Genomic DNA, 24,296 nt, shown 5'->3' on the forward strand with positions numbered 1-24,296 from the left:
TTTTTAATAACTTTAATGACCTTGACAGAGTCAAGGGTGTTATTTTTCTTCAATTCTCTGTATCTCTTACCATCACAACGGGGGCCCCGAGTGGCCGAGTGGTCTAAAGCGCTCTTCGTTACGGATCACTGCCATCTCACCTTTGTCTGCGGCGGTTCGAGTCTAAGATTCAGCCAATGTGGTCATGTGAGAAAGCTTGCCAGTAGCTTCTCGTGGGTCGGTGGTTCTTTCCGGGGGTTTTCCGGGTTCTTCCCCCACCATTAATACTGGCCGCCATGTATAGCCTATCGTGCTGAAAAATGGTATTAAACCCCACAACAACAACAACAACCATCACAACGCGCACATAGCTGTGTTTTTCCTCTAACTCCAACACCACACCTTAAACACGGCTGTGGACCAAGACTTCCTCGTCGTACGCTTTGCAAATGTCGACCGCAGAATTCACTCACGCAGGATTTGTTACAAGGAATTGAATATCCTACCATCAACCACTTTCACTGATTTCGTAATTGAGCCATCGTATATATATATATATATATATATATATATATATATATATATATATATATATATATATATATATATATATATAATATTTTTTATTTAAATACTTGCCTGAAATATAATATGGAAGAGTTTGAGAGATTATCTACGATCCAGCCTTGGAAAACTTCCAGATTCGATTTTGACAGACTAACCCCTGACTTGCGGAGGCGAGCTCTGACTGATCTGATTAATATTATCAGGGATGCTGAAAAAGAATTTCTTGATGATGGGACATCTCATGTGTGGTCGACATTCAGAAGTGTAAGCGATGACATCACTGATGCTACAATGGGCGATACACGTGCGAAAACGATTATCGATTACCTTGATGATCAGAAATATTTTTTCAGAATAAAGTTTATTGTGGTAGCAGATTCCGCTATGTGGATTATCTGTGACAAACGTGACCCTGTCCTTGCTAATGGAATAACCGCTCTGTTAAGTAAAAATTCCAAGCCAGGAACACTGACTGGTATTGACAGACCATATTACGCTCGAGCGTATCCTGTGACCGCGGGTGTTTATGGAATTTATCATCTAAATGATAAACCCAACATCGAAGATGTTGCACCAGTGAGATTTTCAAAGTTGAATTGTGTAGCCGAACAAGTAATTGAGCATTTTACAACTGCGAAGCGTGGAAATGGGTTAACTTATCAGCGACGTTGGCGAATAAACAAAGGGGCTGAATCGGTCAAGGATACCGGAGCTACAATAAATGATGTTGCTGAGTTATCAAGTAAATTAAAATTTCCAATGGTAGTAAAAACGTTAATCGGAGAGATTTTATATGAATCAGCGAATAAAGGAAAAGGGACACCAATTGATATTTTTGATCACAATGCGTACGCCAGGACTAGCGCAGTAAAAATATTTCCACGGAATCGTGCTGTAAGATTTTACCTCTCAGAAAATATGTTTGATTTTATTAGATAAGTAAAAACGATCCTGTGTCAGTGTGGTTATTTAAAAGTTCTGATGAAGAATATGATCAATTTGTAAGACCCAACGGCGATTTATATCGTCGAGAATCTCTTCATGAAACAATGAGAAAACTCGCGGGAAGATTTTCAACAGAAAATATTAACCTGTTACTGAGTAATTGTTTTACAGTTCCGTCAGTCGAGGCTCATTTTGCCAGAGAGAAAAATTCGTGGAAACCAACACGAACTCGATTTCTCGAGGATGTTCCAGCTAGTTGTGTCGAATACGGGTATGGCGGTTTATGGAATACCAAGTATGATCGTGACGATATGATATCCGTTGACATGATCGCGTGTTATCCCAGGAATTTTCTTGGTTACGGAGAATGTCATAGATATTTTGCGTGGTTTGGCATCCCACGCACGAGATGACAAGAGTTGCCATAAACGGACCGTTACCCGATTTTGACTTGACGGGATTTACTCGTGTTGCATCATTCGAATTCGCTAAGGATCTCCATCCGGTTTGTTATATTTGGTTTGGCAGGCATTTTTCAGAAAAACGCTGAGCGCCAATAGTGTTATAAACGATATATGCTTGACAGTAAAATATTAATATCGCTGACGGTCAGCGAGGCAGTTATATCGTATCGGAAGCAGACCGACGTTTGGTTACCTACACCTAAACTACTTCCTTACCCTGCTGACGCTGACGACTTTGATGCGCGATTAGACACTTTTGCGAAAAATACTACCGAAGAAAGCATTGTAAAAGATCTCGGTAGAAAAATAATCGGTAAATTTACTCAGGCTGGTGCATATGATCATCAACGGCATTGTGCAAGATTGATTATGGATCCCACCGAATATGAATTCCCGGTCGCTGATTCAACAGCGAAAAACATATTTTGTAATCGGGAAGACGTTTACTTATCTGACGTTACACGGTTGGGTACTGTTGTTAGTTTTATCAGTGGAGAATCTCCTCGGTATACTCATTTAAGATCTTCAGTACTCGCTTATGTGTCTATAAACCTGTTATCGATGATAAACATATTTCCTCGCACCGCAGTCAGAGATGCCACGGATTCATTTTATACCGATAAAAAATATTTAGAATTACTGGCTCGGTTTACGAGTACTGATGCATTATGAGGTTCGTTGAGAAAAAAAGGAAGAAATGTTACATAGTTATTGTGAAACCGCGGATGTTGCGGTTAAAGATATTTATTATAGCAATCAGATATCAGAATTGTCGTCTGCGGCGTCCGTGTATGATCCAGTATCCAGACACAAACCCGTTTATTTAAGGGAACCGGGAGGTTCTGGTAAGGCAACTCGGCTGATCGAATTATTTCGACAGAACTGCGTTGATATGATTGTGCTAACACCAACGCATAGACTTGCACGAGAAATGAAACAACGAGGAGTCAATTCTTGTACTTATCACAGCTTTTTCAGATACAAGGGTGACGTATGGATTCCTGATCGAATGGGAGAGAAATATGTTCCTGGTATCATCATTTGGGATGAGATATGCACAGTGTCGCTAGATATATTAAAAATGTTTCTCGATTGGCTATTGTTAAAGAATGTAGCTGTGATAATGTGCGGTGATCACGGTCAGCCACCACCGTTTGTTGGACCATCTCCACATCATTGGCTGAAGGATTTTGTAGATTACTATGAAGAAATAACCAATGATCATAGATCTGTTGATGCAAAATTAAGAGAATTTAAAAAATTAATCAGACTACACCCGAACAAAATTCAATGTGAAACAGCGCGTAAAATTATTCCAGAAACTTTCATTAACGACTTTTGGGAAACGTGGAAACCAAATGATTTGACAGTGGCAAGTAGAAAGATAGAGACACACTTGAACGGAAGTTATTTCAGTTACACAAGGAGAATTTCTCAGCGTTACCAACACCGTTGTGTTATAGACCAACTGATACACGGCGACAGAACATCGACGTTGACATACCAGGACACACTGAGAAACAGAATCTGGTGTTGAATGATATTGTTTTGGTTCCTGTCAGTGTTGTCGAGAATACGCTACACGCTGACAAATCTCCGTGGACGCAAGGATATGCGATGACAATACATTCATCTCAAGGATTAACTATTACTGATACAGTTGTTTGGATTGTTGTTGATCGTATCGAATGGTTAAACTTAGTTTATTTGGCAGTATCTATCGTTAGAAAAATATCTCAACTACGAAGGATTGTCATGGACGCGCCAGTGATCAATGATGATATTGACGACGATATAGTAAGAAAAAAATTAGCAGGTTATAAACAGTGTGACACAAAAAAATAAACGCGACTTTGATCTTGACGTTGAATTTATGAACGCGCTGAAGCAGCAGCAGAATAATCATTGTGCGAGCTGTAATTGTGTAATGTTATAGCAGTACTCGAGTAATAATCCAAAACAATTTACCGTGGATGGAAAAGATAACAGTCGCGGTCATACACGAGAAAATGTGATGCTGACCTGTCTTGAATGTAATCGACGTAGGGGTGCTGGCACCCTTGGTGATAGTTAAGTGATCGCGGTGGTAATTGTGTGTCTTCGGGAATTACTTGTAATTGTTCTCGTGTAAATCCACGTTGATGATCAGTTGAATCAAGCCTGAAGATTGCAGGTCTACCGGCGGATCTTACCACGTTGGAAATTTTGTGTGCGGTAATACACCAGACAAGATCAGTTGCTCTTTTTCTACCACCTTCAAGTTCACCAGGTTCATATAAATATCTTACAGTCACATTGCCCAGCACCGGTTGTTTTGAAAAATCACGTCGTTGTATTGTTATACGCGCACTTTTGATTGCATTAACGGGTTTCAACGCAGTTGTTCGAGTTACTTCATTATTTAGCGCAGCTATCACACTTGGTAATCTTGCAACCCATTCGCGAGATCTCTTGTCTTGAATGAATTCCTTCTCGTACTGATATCCAAATAGCCGCTCAGCAAGTGTTCGATTAAATCGTTCAACAATTGCCTGATCACAGCGAATTGCAGTATGTCCTCGTCGTATTTTCACGTTGTGTTGTTTCATCAGCGATGATACTGCACCTTGAAATTCTTTGCCAGGATCAACCTGTAACAGCTGTGGCCATCGCAGACCACTTCGATGATAAATTCGTTTAAACGCAGAAGCTACCTCAGTTGCTGTCTTTGTTGACAACGGCTCTGCTTCTTTGTATCTACTTGCAATATCGACGACAGTTAACGCGTACTTGTACGTTTTACGACGTATAGTATAATGTGGTAAAAATAAAATATGAGCCTGATGAACTTCATTAGGAACGCTGACATCAAAATGTGCAAAGTGAATTCGTTTAGGCGGTGGTAGTTAAATTTGCCATATTGCCTGTCCTGCTAACCACGTTTCAGCAGTAGAACGTTCGACACCTGCTGCTTCGGCGAGTTTACTAATCGCTGCTCTGCCTTTCCAATATCATCTTGGGGAATAATAAATCGATTCCATTATAATAATAATCGGTTGATTAATTATCCAGCGCCTAGCACTAGTTTACCTTTCATAGCTAATGATTCCTTGAAAGATTTATTCGTAATGGAATTTAGCGCATTTATTAATTTTACATCTGCGATACGTGTATGCTGCAGATCGTTACTTTTATAAGCTACATCATGAGCATGACACGCTTTATCAATTTAATTTATCGATATTCACCAGGTCTTGGTTGATCTTGATTATCAAGTCTGATATCAAGTCTGGTTCCAGGGCCACAATAATTATATCCTGGGAGGTGTTTTTCTCCTGGGTATTTAGCCCACGGAGTCCCGGGTAACTTTGTTAATTTTTCGGCAATATCACCTCCTCGTTTGTTTTTTTAATACTATTTGGCTTTGACTGTGCGGGAATAAATTTAAATTTCTTTGTACCGCATCGTTCACACTTACCTGTAACTGCTGATCTGTTAGTTTTTGTTGTAATAGTTGTTAGTTCACTTGTTGGGGTACGCGCCCTGCATTTCACACAATAAAAAATCCATATTTATTTATCTTTTATGTACCATGAATGTAATTGATTTTTTCTGCAACACGAGCTCGGGAGCCGGTCAAACATCATGTTGCGCTACCAAATTATGTTCGTATGATCATAATTGGACCATCCGGAAGTGGCAAGACGCAACTGTTACTTAATTTGATAATGAGATGGCTCAGGTGGGATAAGTTGTACATGATTGCTCCGTCTGTAGATGACCAGCGGTGCTATGATGTACTTAAGGATTTTAATGAAAATGCAAAATCGTTAAATGAAAACGGCGATGATGTAATCGAGTTTATCACTGATATTGATGAAGCGCCATCTGTAGACGATCTTGATGGATTCGTTAACAATTTAGTTGTATACGATGATGTAATGCTGGATAAACAGTCAAACCCTGCTCGGATATTTTCCAGAGGTAGGCATAAAAACACGGATGTGATTTATGTAACCCAGCGCTATACACAAATTCCTAAAGTGATCAGGGATAATTGTAATATTCTTGCTGTGTTTAACGGAGTTGATACTCACACGTTACGAAATATTCATCAGACCTGGTGTAGCGGTGATATGGACATAATTAAGTTTAGAAATTTATTTAGTCAGGCTCAGTTATCCCCGCATGGATTTATAACAATAAACTTACATGATCCTCAAACACGATACCGAGTCGGTCTTGATACAATTTTAGGAGAATAGAAGCAGAGAGCGTAACGCCTCCAACTTGGCACCGACGTGATCGTGTATTTTCCAGAGATTTTTCGCGATCAGAAAAACTTATCAGCGATAGGCTGGGTAAGTCAAATTAGAGTTTATTAAGTTCGTTGACAGGGTTGCCTCATACCAGATACTGAGACAATCGCGATTTTTTGGTTGCTTTTTGCGATTTTCCAAGAAGGCTTATTTTGCGAAACGGAGAGTGAACCAATTAAAGGTTGTTCACCCTCCCTGCTGATCCATAGATATTATGACAGAATGACTGGTGTACAGTGAAGTAGTTTTCATTTGCAACATGCACAATGGAGAAAATGTTGGCATACCTATGTACTACTTTTATGTACTGGGCCTGAAATTTCTTTATATGTAGTTGTGGAAATTGCGCATGATCTAAGTACACATCTGATGAAAATAACTGTCCTCATGTCCTCGAAAAATCAGCGTGTACTTGTCCAAGGTACTCTTTTTACTTTAGGAGGTATTAAAATAGGGAAAACGAATTTGTCAGAGTAGCGAAATATCAGATTCTGAAAGAGCAAAAATGAATTAGCAATTTACGTCTGTAGTCTAAGAGGTGAAAATGACCAAGCGGAATTAGCAGTCTTTTGAGAGGTACACATCTGAAGTAAGGCCAAGCTGTATACTTTACAACGCCGATTACACAAATCAATCATACACCAAAATAAAGGGAATGAAAAATTGTTTTTAACAATACTTAAGATATATAAGTTTTTTCCTTCTAAATATTCACCACTAAGGAAAACCTGGAAGACTGATTTCTTTAAAATTTAAGCTCTAGTGTAGAGCACCACCAGAGCGGTATCAAAGAGGAACCCGAGAGGACAAGTATAGGGCTCTCAACATATGTGGAAGTATTAATTATGACGTAACGTGTTTTTGACGTAACATCGTTGCCACCGACAACGATGTCATACTACATCATGGAAAAAAATCTCGTCGTTTTTAATACGTCCTTGGTAAGAAAGATTTGTCTCGAGGAAAAAACAATAAATGATTCGGCGAACCAATAAACAACGTCGTTCCGCCTCGGAGGCGGCCAGTAAAGGGTACAAGGACGAGTTCATCAGGAAACGACTTCTGCAGAAGGCATTCAATGGAAATGAAAAGGGTGTAAAGATCTTGAACAATCTTTCAGAGACACTTCATAGCGGCATGGAAGTAATGTGGAGGCAGCATTTCATGTGTGATGTCGAACTAGTCACCAGTAATAAGAAGTTACTGGCACACAGGCTCGTCCTTGCGACATGCTCTGACTACTTCTATGACCTCTTTGTGGAGAACCAGGAGACCTCTTTCAGCATAGATATAAATGAGTTGAGTGGAGACGTTCTGTCAGTCATTCTTGAGGCGTTATACACAGGAAGAGTCCGAGTGGAAGCTGCAAATGTAGATGATCTCCTCGCTGCATCCACCCTCTTGGGCATGTATTTTATACAGGAAGCATGTGAAGAATTTCTAATGGAACATGTCGAAAGGGACAACTGTCTGCAACTTCTTGACACAGCATTCAAAAGCAACCTTTGTCAACTGGCAGAAAAAGCACTCGGAGTTGCCGCCAAGAATTTTCACTCAATCTCTAAGAAGGCTATATTTCTACACCTTCCTGTTGAGCAGTTAATGGCACTTTTAAAGAGGGATGATTTAGATGGAAGCAGCGAACTCGAGTTTTTCCAGCGTATGCGGAGCTGGATTGAAGAGGATAAAAAGAATCGTCTGCGCTACGCGCCGGAACTGATGGCCGCCGTTCGCCTGCCTTTGCTAAACCCCACCGTGGTGGTGGATCACGTGGAATCAATAGAGTATCTGATGGAAATTCCAGAGTGCCAGCAGCTGGTAAAGGAAGCGCTTCATTACCACTGTCTACCTGCCAGACAATGTCTTCTTCAGGTAAATTATACTCAACGCGACACGGGTTTTTAAGATAGATTGTATCGCCGCTTTGATAATCGAACAGTATAGGGTTAGATTATTGAATCTTTCCATCGTCCCTCCATCAGTCCTCCTTTGTATTTCAGTAATCTGTAGATAATAAACTTTCAACTTAATGGCATCATGAGATAAGGATTTCTTGCAAACCTAACATGGGTCGCCCTGATCTATTTCTCAGGTTCATGTACATTTCCTTTAGAATCGTGTCTGAGATCTTATTTCAGTACATATCTTCTCATCTTTTCGACTGCAGTATTGACTCGTCTTGGGTTCAGTATACACCGCAAACAAAAACTGCGTCAATGTGACTTAATTTCCAGCAATTACAAATACTGACTACTGGCACTGAAGTCAGAGTATATTGTGAACTCCCGCACACTAACGATATTAGGTCAGTGAAAGGGTGGTGGCGGCTAGATGTATTTACCACCCACCGGGGAGCTTGAAAGTAACATTCACCTCTTCGAACGAGATTCCACATTGTAACAGGATGATCCGGGTTTGATTACTGTATAGCGAAGGCACTGAAAGCATGTTTTATGAATGAGATGTTTAGTTATAATGGAATTGAAAAGAATGAATGAATCAGACACCAAACTCGCGAGCATACATTCAACTTAACAAAATCATACGCATTGAGTTAAACAACCGATATAAGTAAAATTATATCGTTCCTAACTGGAACGAATTAGAACGAGTAACTCAAACGAATAATCAACGAGAATCAACGCATGGAACTTGTAGACAAATATGACTGGTTTGTGGATATATCACACGGATGATCAATATTAAGAAATTAACACAGAAGTGAACAATAGTTATCTACCACTAAGATATCAAAGTATATTGATTTGCACAAACTTAGATAGGCGATGATTCTGCCACAAACGGTGATTACATATATGTGTGTCTGAGTGTTTGGGTGTGGTTGTGTGGGTGCGGGTGCGCGTGTGAAAGAGATCTGGAGGGAGATAGGTTTCACTAATATTATGATACAGAAATACATCGATTCGATTTTCATTAAAATAGTAATACTGAATAATTTAACAACGGAACATATAACTCGTGGCATCCAGACGCCGACCACTATATGTTTTCAGTCCCACCGCTATATCGGATGGTCAAGGAGCCAGCACTCTTGACCCACCCCGCCCGGTCTGCTGAAGAAACCACTCAAGAGCCCCTTATTCGCTGAAGACTTGTTGGTCCGGAAGTTTTGGTCCTTCACCACTAGAAAACAAGTACCTTCCTCCGGGCCAACGTCATCACTGACAGCAGCACCATGGTTGTACGAAACCCGTCTGAGTCCTACGACTTTACGTTCAATATATGAGCTATACACCCCAAAATCTCAGCTCTACATCCACAATCTCAGCTCTACATCCAAAATCAGACCCACAGTCAGCTGAAACTATAATGTCTAGAGTCATTTAGTACACGAGACTCGGTCGTGTACAATGCAATGATATACATTACGCATGCGCGTAAGTGAAGCTGCTTGTTGCATATCAAATCAGTTCGTCAGAATTACTGTACGAGATTATTACTGTAACAACCAGATTCATACACGAATCTGTATCCGACAAGAATAATGTTCCAGAACTATAAAAACTCGAATATTTTCTCACCCTTTAATACAAGCAACATTTAAATGAATTACATTCGTCTGTTCAGTTATAAAACGGCGTTTGAAAACAGACTGTTGTCTATATAATAATACGGCGTTAAATTAAATAGGCCTGACTGTACAATTTAGAGTAAATACTGAAACATCCAATGTATCAAACACTTCTCTTACATAATATGGATTGCGAAAAGATAACTCATTTGAATATTTCACATAACTTAAAAACTAGAAATTGCTCCCATAAAGGTTATTTGTGTATGTGTTTCTCAACATACAATCAAATGGTTTGGCAGAGCCAGCATTATCGTATTTTGCCTTTCAGGCTTTTTGTTGGTCAGGTTATTGGTGTTTGTATATTTCAACACATAACCAGTACCTGGTTTGGTTGGGCAGAGCCCGCTGTAAGACATTTCGCCTTACAGGTTTTCTGTTTTGCTCATGAAGTTGCCCGTAAAGTGGACAGCTTCCCGACTCTGTAAATAACTTAGTTATGGTACAATACCAAAACCCATAATTTTGAAATAACTCAGGACGTAAATAAACCACCCTATGGTAACGCTCGATGACGCCCGCAGAATTTTTTTTTTTTTTGTTTGTTGCGGGTGTGAGTGCACAAATGTAGTGGTCAGCTGTTAAATGTTACGGATGTAGGTCAAAACATGTTTAGAGGGGAAATTCAGACGCCCATGGTAACGCTGTACACGGAAACCAAACCCGAGCACATTTTAGTTCAGGTACAATGCATAAACACATATCATAGTATCTCATTCAGACAAAAATGATTTTATAAACAGGACTTATAAATAACATTTCACCGATGCTTTGTTGTTAACTATTTTATTATTACTAATAATTCCACAAAGCAGCTACAATTGTATGATCAGTACATATTTCTTGTAAAAACAATAATATAAATCTACACTCCAGATTGTCACGATAATTTACTTCCTCATACTCATACTGTCTGTTTAAGGTCAGGTAAATAGTACTAATTTATACTCTGATTGTGTTCTGTCACATAATAGGACTTTTATTTGTTGCATACGAATGAAAGGATTCGACTTCGGCTTTGCAAGATTCCCTCATTAACCTGAACGCGCGTCATCGAGGCGAGTAGCGAAGGCTTTACGTCAAGTAATTGTATCTACACTTTTAGTGCATATCATTCCGCAGAAAATTCCATCAGCAATACTATCAGAGGATTACATTGTGAGATCATGATTCATACTGACATGTGTTCTCTACAGATCATAACTGTCTACATTTATTGTAAAAAAAAACGTATAGGTGGGGGGGGGGCGTTTTTTTGTGTATAATTTGTTGGTTGACTATGCAAGTTATGTATTGCAAGGCCATTTATCATCATCTTCATCATCTTTCTTCTTAACCCGCTTTGATTTGATCGCCGCTGCAGTCTTCTAGAACAGTTCCTCGCGCACGAGCAGTTCCGTCCTTGGTCATCATAGGTGGCGCTCCAAGGATAAAGACTGATCCTGTTCGAGATGAAATTATGAAGTATAACTTCACCAACAGTCGATGGGAACTGTTGACCCGTCTACCTGAACCTCGTCATCATCATGGAGGTAAATTTTCATAAACAGCACGTGTTGTTTCTGTGAAGAATATTATATGAGGTGTGCATACCGCGATTTTGGCAGGAAACAAAATCGCGTGCCCACTTAACATTATATCCATTTGTAACACATCGTGCCTCTTTACGCACCATATAAACCAAACATGAAGGTTTATATTTAAACTAATTGTTTAATCTTCCATAACTGAAAAAAAAACCCATATTGGTTGCTAATATAACATTATTAGCATAATTTTTAGAAACTGAAAGATACATTAAAAATATTACCTTCACAAAATTGGTGCTGGTATTACCAACTCCAGATATGTATGTGCATCATTAGAACCATGAACTCGCTAATTAAGAGGCTATGGTGCTTTGGTGCTGAGAATTTACAATAAGTTATGTGGATATTTAGGAATTGAAACAAATGAAGCCTCACCAAGGGTCAGTATATTCTGAGAGAGAGAGAGAGAGAGAGAGAGAGAGATGGCCATTATTGGAAAAATATGCAGAACAGCAAGCTAGGTGTATTGTATGACTCTTTTTGTAAGCCACATTCAGAAAATGTATGCATCGGATTCCTATTTTAATGAAGAGTTACCTACAAAAGCTCTTGCAAAACAAACTTCAGTTATTTGAAAGAGTACACGCGGACACCGTCTTCCTTAAAAGTAACAATTTATCTCCTAACATAATATTTCGCCATGTTCTTATTTATATTTTGCTCCTATTATATTTTTCCATCATAAATCTATAAAGCCAAGGTTTGATGAGTCCTAGTTCTGTATCTCATGAAATGTAACAAGTTATTTTCAAATGTCTTCTTCATTTCGTTGGTCTCTCTCTCTCCAAATGATCTGTCTAACTCTATTCAGGATTTGTAATGATTATAAAGCTTGTAATAGGCTTAGAAAATACAACTAATATAGTAGTATTAGTCCACGGATTGACCCACACAATAATCGGTAGAAACCTATTTCTGTTTCTTTTTTTATTTAGAAATTTAAAAAAAGACAGGAAAACAAGAATACTTATTTATGTTTATGATCATAGTCACAAAAATCAGTTGTAATAACCGTGCATCAAAACGTCAACATTAATGGCTGGTCTACTCAAAGAAGAATGACGTCACACATTACAACACCTAAGACAAAGGGAGGTAATGAGGTATTAATTGTGGTTTTCCTATCCCATGATTTATTTAACGGTCAATTTCGGGAATTCTGTTAAAGTAAATTTAACCGGAGAAACGGATTATAATCTGCACATAATGTTCAACAAAAGGCGTGCACAGTTTCCGTTTGGACGATTTATCCATAATTGACCTTTACAGCCTCGACTACGGTTTGGTTTGTGGAAGGTAGAGTTAATAAATATAGCATAATATTTTCATTTAAGTCTTGCGTATGATTTAGATCTTGGACTATCCTGAAGAATAAAAAACACTAGGTAAAAGGAATGTTATGCTTTACAATGCCCTATTCTCTCTCTCTCTCTCTCTCTCTCTCTCTCGTGTTCTTCTCTATTGTTAGCCACTCTAAATGCGTAATTCCACTAAAAAAAAATTCCTTTTTGTTAAAGAAGTGTGTTTTATGCTTACTGGCCCTTTCTGACAAATATCTTGTTCGATGTTGTCATTCCACACAAAGTTTCCTTGCCTATTATACTACTGGAGTTGTTGGTAAATATCACTGGACAACAAATTTTTACAAAAGTCATGTTACTGAAATAAAATTAGTCAATTCTTATCAATTTTTATGTGCTGAACACGAATATGACAGTCAAATTGCAAAATTGGCTCTAGTTTTTTTGTAATCTGCAAGAAATTAATGTTTACATAACGAAATGCATTCCAATAGTAAAAGGTCAACTGTAATAGCCTACCTATAAAAAATCAAGTCATTGACTACATCTTAGATTTCTTCGCCTGTCTCTTGTACAGCTGTTCGGGAGCATCTCTGAGGAGTGTCCAGCAGTAGTCAGCCAGCATTGTAGTGGACCATTTTCCCTGGTATCTTTGTTCCATTGTTGCGATATCTTGATGAAAACGTTCACCGTGTTCATCACTAACAATACCACAGTTGCTAGGAAAGAAATCCAAATGGGAATGAAGGAAGTGAATCTTTAGAGACATATTGCAGCCAAGTTTCTTATACTTCATCAACATGTCTTCTACTAGTTCCTTATAGTTTTCTGCCCTAACATTTCCGAGGAAGTTTGTAGAAACTAGGCGAAAAGCATTCCATGCTTGTTTCGCGTCACCTTCCAGCAAGTTGTTGAACCGGTCATCTTTGAAAAGCTCTCGAATCTGAGGACCCACAAAAACTCCCTCTTTAATCTTTGCTTCGCTGAGTCGAGGGAATTTTTCATGCAGGTATCGGAATGCTGGCAAAGTCCGGTCAATGGCTTTCACGAAGTTCTTCATCAAACCTAGTTTGATGTGAAGGGGTGGTAGCAAGATTTTCTGAGCCTCAACCAGAGCTGGGTGTTGGATATTCTTCTCTCCAATGGCTACATTCTGCCTGTGAGTCCATTCCTTCCTCATGTAGTGCATTTCCCTTGCTCGGCTATCCCACTCGCATAAGAAACACATGCATTTTGTATATCCTTGCTGCAGTCCCATTAAAAGGGCAACTACCTTCAAATCACCACAGAGGTGCCAGCTGTACTTGTTATACTCAATGGAATTCAGTAGCTGCCTTAAGTTATCGTATGTCTCTTTCATGTGGACAGCATACGCTACTGGAATAGATGGAAGAATGTTTCCATTGTGCAAAAGCACAGCCTTGAGACTCAGTTTCGAAGAGTCCACAAATAGTCTCCATTCTTGTGGGTCATGAGTGATTTTTAAAGCATTCATGAGGCCCTCAATATCGGAACAGAATATCAGATTACTTTCCTTTCTGAAGAAAGGCTCCAATTGCTGGTGGCGCTTTCGATATGCAGTAATTGTGACATCTTCTTCTAGAAGATTCCATTGTTGGAGTCTTGATCCTAGCAATTCTGCCTTGTTCTTTGATAAGTCCAAATCACGAATCAGGTCATTTAGTTCTTCCTGTGTTATTCTGTGTGGGGTTGATGATGCACCACAGTGAAAATCTGGATCACTGCATGCTGACCAGGAGAAGAACAGGTCGACTCACCTTTGTCTTCATCAGATGAATCAAGAGAATATTCTGCTGGAGGTTCTGGAATAGGAAGTCCCTCACCATGTGGAACTGGTCTCAATACAGACGGAATGTTTGGGTAGACTATTCTCGACTTCTTTCGCTTCGTTATTCCGCCGGAAAGAGGAGGAACCAAGCAGAAGTAACAGTCATTTAGGTGGTTGCTTGGCTCTCTCCACACCATTGGGACTGCAAACGGCATTGATGACCTTTTGCAATTCAACCACTGTGAAAGCTGTGTTGTACATGTAGCACAGCATATATGCGGAGCCCAAGGCTTGTCTTGGTCACCAACCTTGCATCCGAAGTAAAGATGATATGCCTTCTTCACTTGAGAATTGATACTTTTCTTCTGGTTGGCAAATGTCACTTCCCCACAAATATAGCAAAAATTGTCCGCGGTATTAACACACTTTCGAGGCATTACTGTTCTTTATTGTACGTAAATGGATAAAATAATAAGTTTTATGTAACAGTAGCTTGAACTGTCTCGCACAACGTCTAAAATATTTTAAATGCTGAACCTATCTGATTGGGCTTTATATAGTACACTGCTTACGTCAGCTTCAGCAGCCGCCTGGCATTAGTATAATAGGCCTACACATGTATAGTACACTGCTGACGTCAACTTACTTCAGCAGCCGCATGGCATTAGTATTGCATTGCATCAGAAAATGATGCAACCAACTGTGGATGATGTGAGCATGATGGTATTATGCAATGTTACATCATTATTCCGGATGTTGCTGCAGTCCTACTGGAGAAATTTACACAGTGAAACATAGAAAATGAGGTATATGAATATCTTCAAAACGAGAGCCAATACAAATTTTTCACGGTTATATTCGTGTTCGGCACACCAAAATACTACAGATTAGGGCCTTTTCAAGTCAGTAATGATTTCACTGTTGACCAGTGTATTAGGCTTCCATGTCAACTCTTCCTCTTTTGATCTGTATACTCTCTAATATAGCACAATGTGTTTTACAGGGTGTCCCCTTTAATGTAAACTTAATCATCCCACTTTAGCTACAGTGTTTAGATTACAACTTAAACAACAATTAACAGTTTTGTCTAGCTTGAAAACCTCGAAGTGAAGTTTACCTTTTCGAATTGGACTTGTTTTCTTTACCGTACTGGGTTGGTTTTCCTTTTCGAATTGGGCTTGGGTTTTTTGGGGGGGTGGGGGGGGTGGGGGTTTGTATTTTTTTGTTTTTTTATTTGGGGTGGGGTTATACTGTTAATTAAAATCTTATGGATTTAAGATAAAAACTATAAAACAAATTTTTAAAAGAAATAATTTCTTTAATTTAACTTAGAACAACAATAAGATCTCTGTCTGTCTGTCTGTCTGTATCTCTCTCTTCAACATTGTTGTTTAATGTCTTTGAGGAAAAGGTGTTCAAACTGTCGATTTTGATTAGCTTCAAAACCTCGAAGTGAAGTTTACCTTTTCGAACCAGACTTGTTTTCTTTACCATACTAGGCTAACTTGCCTTTACGAATAGGGCTTGTTTTCCTTTTCAAATTAGGCTTGTTTTTTTTTTTTTATTTGTACTGAGCTTGGTTTTCTTTTTGTATATCTTTTATATAGTTCTCTTAAACTACCGCTTCCGCGACAACTTCGCTAAAACCACCGGTCATTAAGTCGTAATTGAAAGCCTACACAAGCTTGTCCCTTAAACATGACGAAGCGTACACAATCACATATTCCTTAAAGATGATGAAAACCTAAGAAATGATGTGTCCCTTAAAAATTGCGGAACCGACAAAATTATGTTGTACCAATGGAATGACCGGATTCAAAACATAATAATAGCGCTGATGTAGCTTGTAATTTTGTTCTCCACTTATAAATGTGTCATAACCTTTCTCTAAAACCTTTCGTGCGCTAACCTACTCAAAATCACATTGTTTGTGCTGGTTTCCTTTGTGTCTTTACATGTATGTGTGTATTTTTTCTCTCAATTAAATCGACCTTTATATAGGATTAAACTCTTGCAAGAGAAAACATTAGGTGTGTGAATCTCTTAAAACAATAAACAACACAATTTAGCAGATATGGCTTATTATATTTGCAAATAATCGTATTTCCATATTAATCCAATTTTAGGATGCTTATGACAATAAAATTAGTTATGCATACTTAAATCGTGTTTTAGGGTAATTTATTTTAAACTGTCATTTACTACTGTCTTAAAACTGCATATGAACTAATTTTCTTTGAAGTTACAAAAAGGGAGCGAAATGCTAATGAAGCGATAAAAAATGTTTCACAGATGGAATCATCAGAGTAAAGTGTGTAATCAACCTTGATTGATTGTGTATTGAGGTCCTGTCTAATTTAGGAGTCGAATTCCACGCCGGTTCTGGTGGCAAGTCTATCTTTCATCTCGATGGGAAATTATGCTAAGATCACAATCACGCAGTTTTCAGCACGTGCATTATTTTACCTGGATAATTCTTATTTATGACTTCGAGTAACGGTGAATGTGTATTGATTCGATATTTTTCGCTAATTGGTCAATGGCGCGAATTTAATTCTTCCTATTTAGGGTTCAAATATAGTTTATAATAGTCGAGATCCATTATGGGTGTTAGGACTTCGACCGAGGTATTTTGATAAGCAAATGTTTTCCATTCGAGTCTGTTTACGATTTTAATAGGCCCATTTTGCGATTATTTATAGAAGTAAACGTTTTTTGGAATTATATGTTTGTTTCTTTAAAATTTGTTGTATGTGGGATGTAATTTCAGATTACCGTTGCACGGGACGTCAAAACAAACAAGAGAAGTACGAAATTACATAGGCACAAAACTGGTTCTACAATGTTCTTGAAATGCTCCATCATTATATTGACCAGTAATGGTCAGCTGGGTGGGGACGTTCGAGGTATTTGCGTCAAGAGCAAGTTAGTTGGCTTACAAAAATATTTATTGCCCCGCTGATGAGATTCTGGACAATGACTGTTATCAGGAGCTCCATAAATTTCATATAATTAGAAAATGGCCGCAATTTAGATGTATTGTTTAAGAAACGGACTTTGGGTACAAATCGTTTCTATGGATCAATTCAACAGAGGTTTTCATTATCTTTCTCTCACTACATATAAGGTCAAGGCAATGATTGATTTTCATTTTAGATTATAAACTGAAAACTGAAAGCAGAGAGGCTTTCCCAAGCCCAGAGAGTTTACCAAATGACCAACAATAAATTACAGACTATTCCATGTTGAATACTATGCTTTTGTGACCTCCAGCCAGATCTGAAATTCAATTTCCCAAAATGAACCATCACACACTTCCCTAAATAATGAATCAGGTCCCCCAAAACTTGTAATAGAACTTCAGATATGCTTGACCTAAGACAATGCCGACCCCCTTCCTCTGCGGGCTCAAGGATTCGTGTCATCAGTGGCGATTAATTGAAACAAATTGTTTGCAGTGTGTGCGTCCTGTGAAAATCGAATAAAGGATCATGATATTCATTGCCGCTGCGAGTCTGAGTTGTTGACAATCCAATGCAGGACGCTACATTAGCTTTGTAATCTGGCAAGAAGAGCTTTGATCTGGTCATTTGGCTTGTCAGTTTCAGTTGAGAGCTTCAGTCTTCATAGGTATCCTAAATCTGTACGGTCACCATTTCGACTCGAGGAAACCTATACTGATATATCTGGAACCTTACAAAGAATATGACAAATGAGGGTGATGGCAAGAGTCAGTCGATAAGGGTCTTACGTTACTGCAATGTTCTGACGTGCGAAACTAAATAAATTAACTTAATTATTTGTCCCTGTCCTTGTGTTGGACTCTGAAGCGGGTGGCCAGCACAGGTAAAGAAATAATGTCCTCCTCTGATGCGAAAACACAACAAAACAAATATTCAACAGTGGGGAAACCAGGTCTAAATGGATCCGGAACAATTCGAGCAGTGATTCGGATTAAAAAATTGTTTTAGATCTAGATATTGGGAGTATTTTCTAATCCCAGAATGGATTGATGAGATCATAAATAGCTCCTTTGTTCACTGCATTAGCCTTTCGGTGTCTTGCCGGAAAGACAAAGAGTGTTTTAAGCAAAACACAAAACACCAACAAACACAAATTTCGACCCAATATCTTGTCAGTCTGATAATCCGCTTAAGTCAAAGCAGTTTCATGGATTTACCCATCAAGGTATCCCTGCATAAATCTTTGAACTTATGTTGAGGGGTCATGGAATTTAGGGATTCAAATAGCCGCAGTGAGTCTGAGATGCTTGAAAATTTCCCTTGTGAAAGAAATCTGTATTAACCTAAGACGATTCACACTATTGATGCTCGTCTGTCCCACGTTGCCGGCATTGATCAAAGCTATGTTTTTAGCATCACATAAGTCCCTTTTATTCTTTAATCTTTTGCGATGCTCTGACTTCCGTAAATATGGCCACCACAAGGATAGTTGCACATTTAAACCAGTCTGCCACTGATGTGTGTGGAAGAGGATCACGATGGATCGTCATGCAAGGACATATTTGTGAATTGCTAGGGCGAACACTTTGCTTTCTCTAGAAACTACCTTATGGAGACAAGAGAACTGAAGTATAAGATGTCAAGCATGAGAAAGGTGGCTTGTCTCCGAAGCCAGAAAGTCAGTGGCAACTTCACTTAAAAACTGCTTACTAATCCTACTGGAACGCAGCTGAATAAGAAATCTTCCAGCAAAAAATGTGTCTGTATATTTCCAGACATTACCTTACCATTCGATCAGTCCGAGCTACCAAATCCGTGCGAGTGGCCACCGGAACGGAGAGATAATCAGTAGACATGCGTAATCAATGTAACAGTGTGACAGACATAAAACCAAACACTACTAAAAATGAACCAGTTAGACCTATTTATCAAAAAGAGCAGCAAACCTCTCACCACAACAGTAAATGTAACACTGTGACAAATAAGAAATTCAGCAATACTTACACAAACCTAGTTCTAATTCTGCCAACAAAACAAAGAAGCAAATAGGTGTCTACAATGATAATGCTTGTTCGAAAAATAGGTGTCTACAATGATAATGCTTGTTCGAAACCATACAAAGAGCAAGTTCAGAATCTTTTGATCATTCATATCAAGCTCTTCAGTAAGTTTGAAAGTCTAGAAATTATAAGCACTGGCGTATACCCTCTATCCGATAACGTGCCAAAGCATCACAGAAGTTCCGCACTATATCACTTTCATAAATATATCTTACACAGAAATCCAATAGAATTCCTGTGGTTTAAAGGTAAATATTGATGAAATATATCTTCTACTTAAAATAGCACAACACCATAACTTTCTACCTTCAAGATAACTTTTTAACATGAAAATTATAATCAATTTGCAACTTTTTAGAAGTATTCCTGATGAGCACGCTGAAATGGTTTCCATTATCATAACCAAACTCAGAGCCAAATCAATTCCAGTCCTAAATTAAATGCTGTTGACCTTCTTTACAAGCTATGGTCCTACTTGTGCAAAGTCTTTGATGTTTGATCTGACTTTCCCCCAAGCACCCCAATCAATCAGTTTGGTTCTGAGTAACGAATGAAGTCAACAGCACCTTTGTTTTCCTTGCGACTTTCAAGGCCATCCTACACTCTGTGGCTGCAAAGATATGAACGAAAGAGGAAACCACTAGAATAATGTGTTTCAAACGAAACCTTTGCATTGTAGTCGATGAGTCGCATATATACTCGCATCCTGCCACTAGACCCTAATCGTCCTTAGATCTGACTATATGTGATCCATCTTGTTTACTTATTTTCTCTATTAAGTTGACGATGATCTCTATATAAATAACCACATTCTAATGTATTTAATAATTCAAAAGTCAAGGAGTAAGCCAGAGATAGAAGCTAAATAAAACCGATTGGGGAACGTCTCAGACACTCTGCAAATCAAAATTAACGACAGATCTTTCCAAAAACGTGTTGGATCCGATACTCTTACCAACGTACCCCATGGTGTTGCTATTTATACAATACCAAAGTCTGACGTGATTCCGAAATTTATCGACAAACCATGTTAAGATGATACCTGAGATAACGTCATCAGTCAACAGAAGACGGACCTTAGATATTACAATGTCAATCCAACGGATGAATATACATCATAAGTTAAATATAGCGTTAGAGAGATAGTAATAGGTAAACATTAGGATCGTACGTAACAATGGTTGAATTCTCGCTTCTTACTATAGAATAGGGTACAGGGCATCACTGACAAAATGAAAACAGCTGTTCCAACACCGAAATGAATCTAAAATACTGGTCACTGCCAGAAACTTTGCGATCACTGGCCGAAAGTCTACACAAGGTCCTTACTGGAGAACTATTCTGAAAAACCTAAAAGAAAATGTTTCATTAAATCTTAAATCGGTTCACGCTAAAGATTATATACAACACCTTTCACTCTCGGATAACTAATGGACACTCTTGATCGAGCCCACGACACTTCAGTAGGACTAAAATATATCCACTCTCATTTTCTTATACACTTACCTGATGGAGGTCTCAATACACCATTCAACATTTTCGATCAAATTTCGGAAACTGTCGACTTACCACCATTATGGCGAGAAACAACTGTAACACTCGTACATAAACCTACAAAGGACCATAAAGATCATTCCAAGTATCGCCAAAAAGCACTAACAAGATGTATTGGAAACGAAAGGGGGAAAAAACATGGAACGAAGGATCCATGACTGCCAGTAATTATCTCCTCTATCAACTACTACTGTCTCCTCTGGTATATAGAATTCAGTAAACCAATATCAAAATTTCTATGTGGATTAAGACGCCGGAGAAGAACAAATAATCGTCTAGTCAGACATGAATCATTTGTTGAAGAAGTTATCATCAACAAAAATATACTGTTGCCATCTTTTACTGAGAGAAAGTTTATTGCACCACGTGTAATTATGGCCTGATTAATGACCTATTCGCAAGGCCGTCCGTCTGTCTTGATATCCGGCTATTAAAATAAAGATATTTCGTAGTTAAGGTAGGTACCACCCTTTCAGATAGATACTCTCAGGATATGGGTTTACAACAGGACAGCATACTGTCAGTGATGCTTGTTAGCATCAAAATGGACAACATATGGTAAAACGTCTTAATCCAGGAACTGACGGTTCATACTATGTATGGTATAGATTGTAGATTATGCATATTATTGATTCTCAACCACTGATATACTTAAACAGAGATCAGACATTTCCGAAATATAAACCTCTGTATGCACTTTGGTAAATTAAATAATATTTTTTAAGTCCGAAAACGTTATCTTCGTGGTTTTCTTATCTCTGCTGCGGCTAAGATCAAATGTTTAGGACTTACTGGACCATAAACTGACCTTCGTTCTACATAATAAATACCTCAGGAACAGGTGTTTAAAGGCCCTGATCTATTACGAGTCGTTGCAAATACAGATTTGGGTGCAGACTTTGGTACGATCTTGTCCATGACTCTATTGTGTACGAATCATCGTACAAAACTTATCTAACATTTAGAACTTTGAGTCAAACAAACCGTAATATTATCTCCGATGAACGAAATAAGGTCTACATCCTCTAATCGGCCCAATCCGGCATATGATGTGGAGTTTAGGCAAAAATAAGAGAGCTAGTACGCTTCGAAATCAAATTCCATTAACCTACGAATTCTCTGTCATTTAAAGGCAACAAAATTCAGACTGGCTGATAATTCAAAAGTCTCTCTTCCTAAATTAAGACCTTCGTTAATTAGTTAAATGACATCTGGGCCTCCAATCGTGTCCATAAGTCCCAGTATGCAAACGGTTCAAAAGATGAAGAATAGTTTGCAGCTGCCGTTGCCCAACAGCAACATACCGAACCGGTTACAGAATACAGCTTCCTGTTTTGCTGCAGATATTGCAAACATATTTCAAACCTTTGAATTACATCTGGACATCTCAAATTACAATTGTAATCATCGTTTCGGATTCCCTTTCCACGGTAAACGTTTTACTAAACCTTAACTTTAGCAACCAGTTAATAACACAGGTCTTACTGAATCATAAATCTGTTCATACAGTCTAAAACATGTACAATGTCCTATTGGTTGACTATTGACATTAGTATTAAAGGTCATGGTAATTAGGAAATACTATCCTGTATCCTTCCTGAATGGAAGATGTTATCTAGCGCTTTCAGATATTAAATAAATTGGCATGTTCTATATACCCAGAAGACTATATGAAAAGAAAACTCTACTGACAAGTTTTGGGACATGAAACCCCAAACTGGAAAATGGTATCTCTCACGCTGAACATATAGCAGAGATGAAGTGGCACTGTGCCATTCACGTATAGGACACGCATATCTGACTCATAGATACTTTCTAAATGGTGTAGGTCAACAGTAGTGAATACCTTGCCAATGTCCACTGACAGCGCAACACATTCTTCTTGACTTTATCGACTTCCAGCCAGGTTGTTTTTGTTTTATATGAACTCAGTTAAGATCCCCTATGATGATGTCCAGCCAGTAAAAAAAAAATTCATGGACTTTTTTTTAGAAGAATGTGGTTTATATAAAATCAATCTGGCAATTATAATCTCTGGTATTTTTATTTTGGATCTTTATTTAGTATTTTACATACCTCTATATTATGTGATGTAGGACTACATGTTTACATGTTTTTTGAAAGGGCGTATCTCCCTGAAGTTTTTTTTTTATTTTAGTCGCAATCATGAGAACCTAACTTTTAATTGGTACTTCATGGCCAGGGTTGTGCTTACGTGCCGTTAAACCCTAAACATTCATACCTAAGATAATGTCAATACAACAAAAATCACATATTGTTCATTAAAAAAAAAGAAAAAATTATTTTTTTGCAATTATCCCCAACTTTTGAGAGAAACGGTGGGAATTATGTTATCCTACCCATCCTACGTACGCTCATTAATTATTTCGTGTGTGCATATGTAATGTCGAGTACCGTATATGCTCGCTTATAAGTTAAGTTTCAACTGCAAAAAACAATAGCTATAAAGCGCCTGCAGATCAGGGTATATATTGTTTGTTCGACTGATTACTTCTAACAAACTGCTCAGACCCAGATCTGCAGGCTCATGATGCGAAGGCAGATCTGAGTCTGTGCAGTTTGCAGTTGGATTCGTCTTTATAAACGAGTACATACGGTAATTCCTCCTCCACCTTCTGCGAATGAGAATCGAAATTTAATTGATTAATGATATGCGCACAACTGTTTTGGGAATTTAAAACCATTCCGTGATAATGGAGGTGGATGATGTGGGGGAGGATGACGCATATAGGTGTCATGGAGAAGGGGGAGTACTGATAACTATTGAAGGATGACGATAGTGCTGTTTTGCTGCAAACTTCTAGTTTAACAATAAATAACGACACATAAGACGAACATAATATAGCCAGGTAGGTTCTTCAATTACATAATAAAACAACAACATAGTAATGTCTTTCATTACCAATCATTCCAGAAGTTATATTATTTCTGTCGAAAACCACTACTCAGTGCAAATTATGTCTAATAATGGCTATCTGTAGATAAGCTTCATTACGGCACACACTAGCTGTCATTCAAAAAAGCTGATTTCTATTGCATTCTATTTTTTTTAAAATAAAAACATTCGTTGTAGCTTATTCGTTGTTCTGTAAACAGTTAATAATATTTCATTCTCAACCTATATATTGTAATTAGCTTTACCTCAACATTGTTCGAAGAGAAATAGGTGAGTAA

General features: G+C 38.3%; 1 protein-coding gene across 2 annotated transcripts in view; it reads left to right on the forward strand.

Annotated features, from left to right (window-relative positions):
- The first annotated feature begins 7,147 nt into the window (after positions 1–7,147).
- The window catches only part of LOC149802118 (kelch-like protein 13), a 48,524-nt gene continuing 31,375 nt past the window's right edge, over positions 7,148–24,296 (forward strand). For both annotated transcript variants that reach the window (XM_089954388.1, XM_089954389.1), the window contains exons 1-2: positions 7,148–8,125; positions 11,209–11,377. In XM_089954388.1, coding sequence (XP_089810514.1) covers positions 7,229–8,125; positions 11,209–11,377 — 1,066 coding nt within the window. In that variant the 5' untranslated portion in view covers positions 7,148–7,228. The remainder of the gene's footprint in view (positions 8,126–11,208; positions 11,378–24,296) is intronic.

Source organism: Sinohyriopsis cumingii, chromosome 4 (genome assembly GCF_028554795.1).
Source record: "Sinohyriopsis cumingii isolate HCF-2022 chromosome 4, ASM2855479v2, whole genome shotgun sequence".
In the NCBI taxonomy this organism is placed as follows: domain Eukaryota; kingdom Metazoa; phylum Mollusca; class Bivalvia; order Unionida; family Unionidae; genus Sinohyriopsis; species Sinohyriopsis cumingii.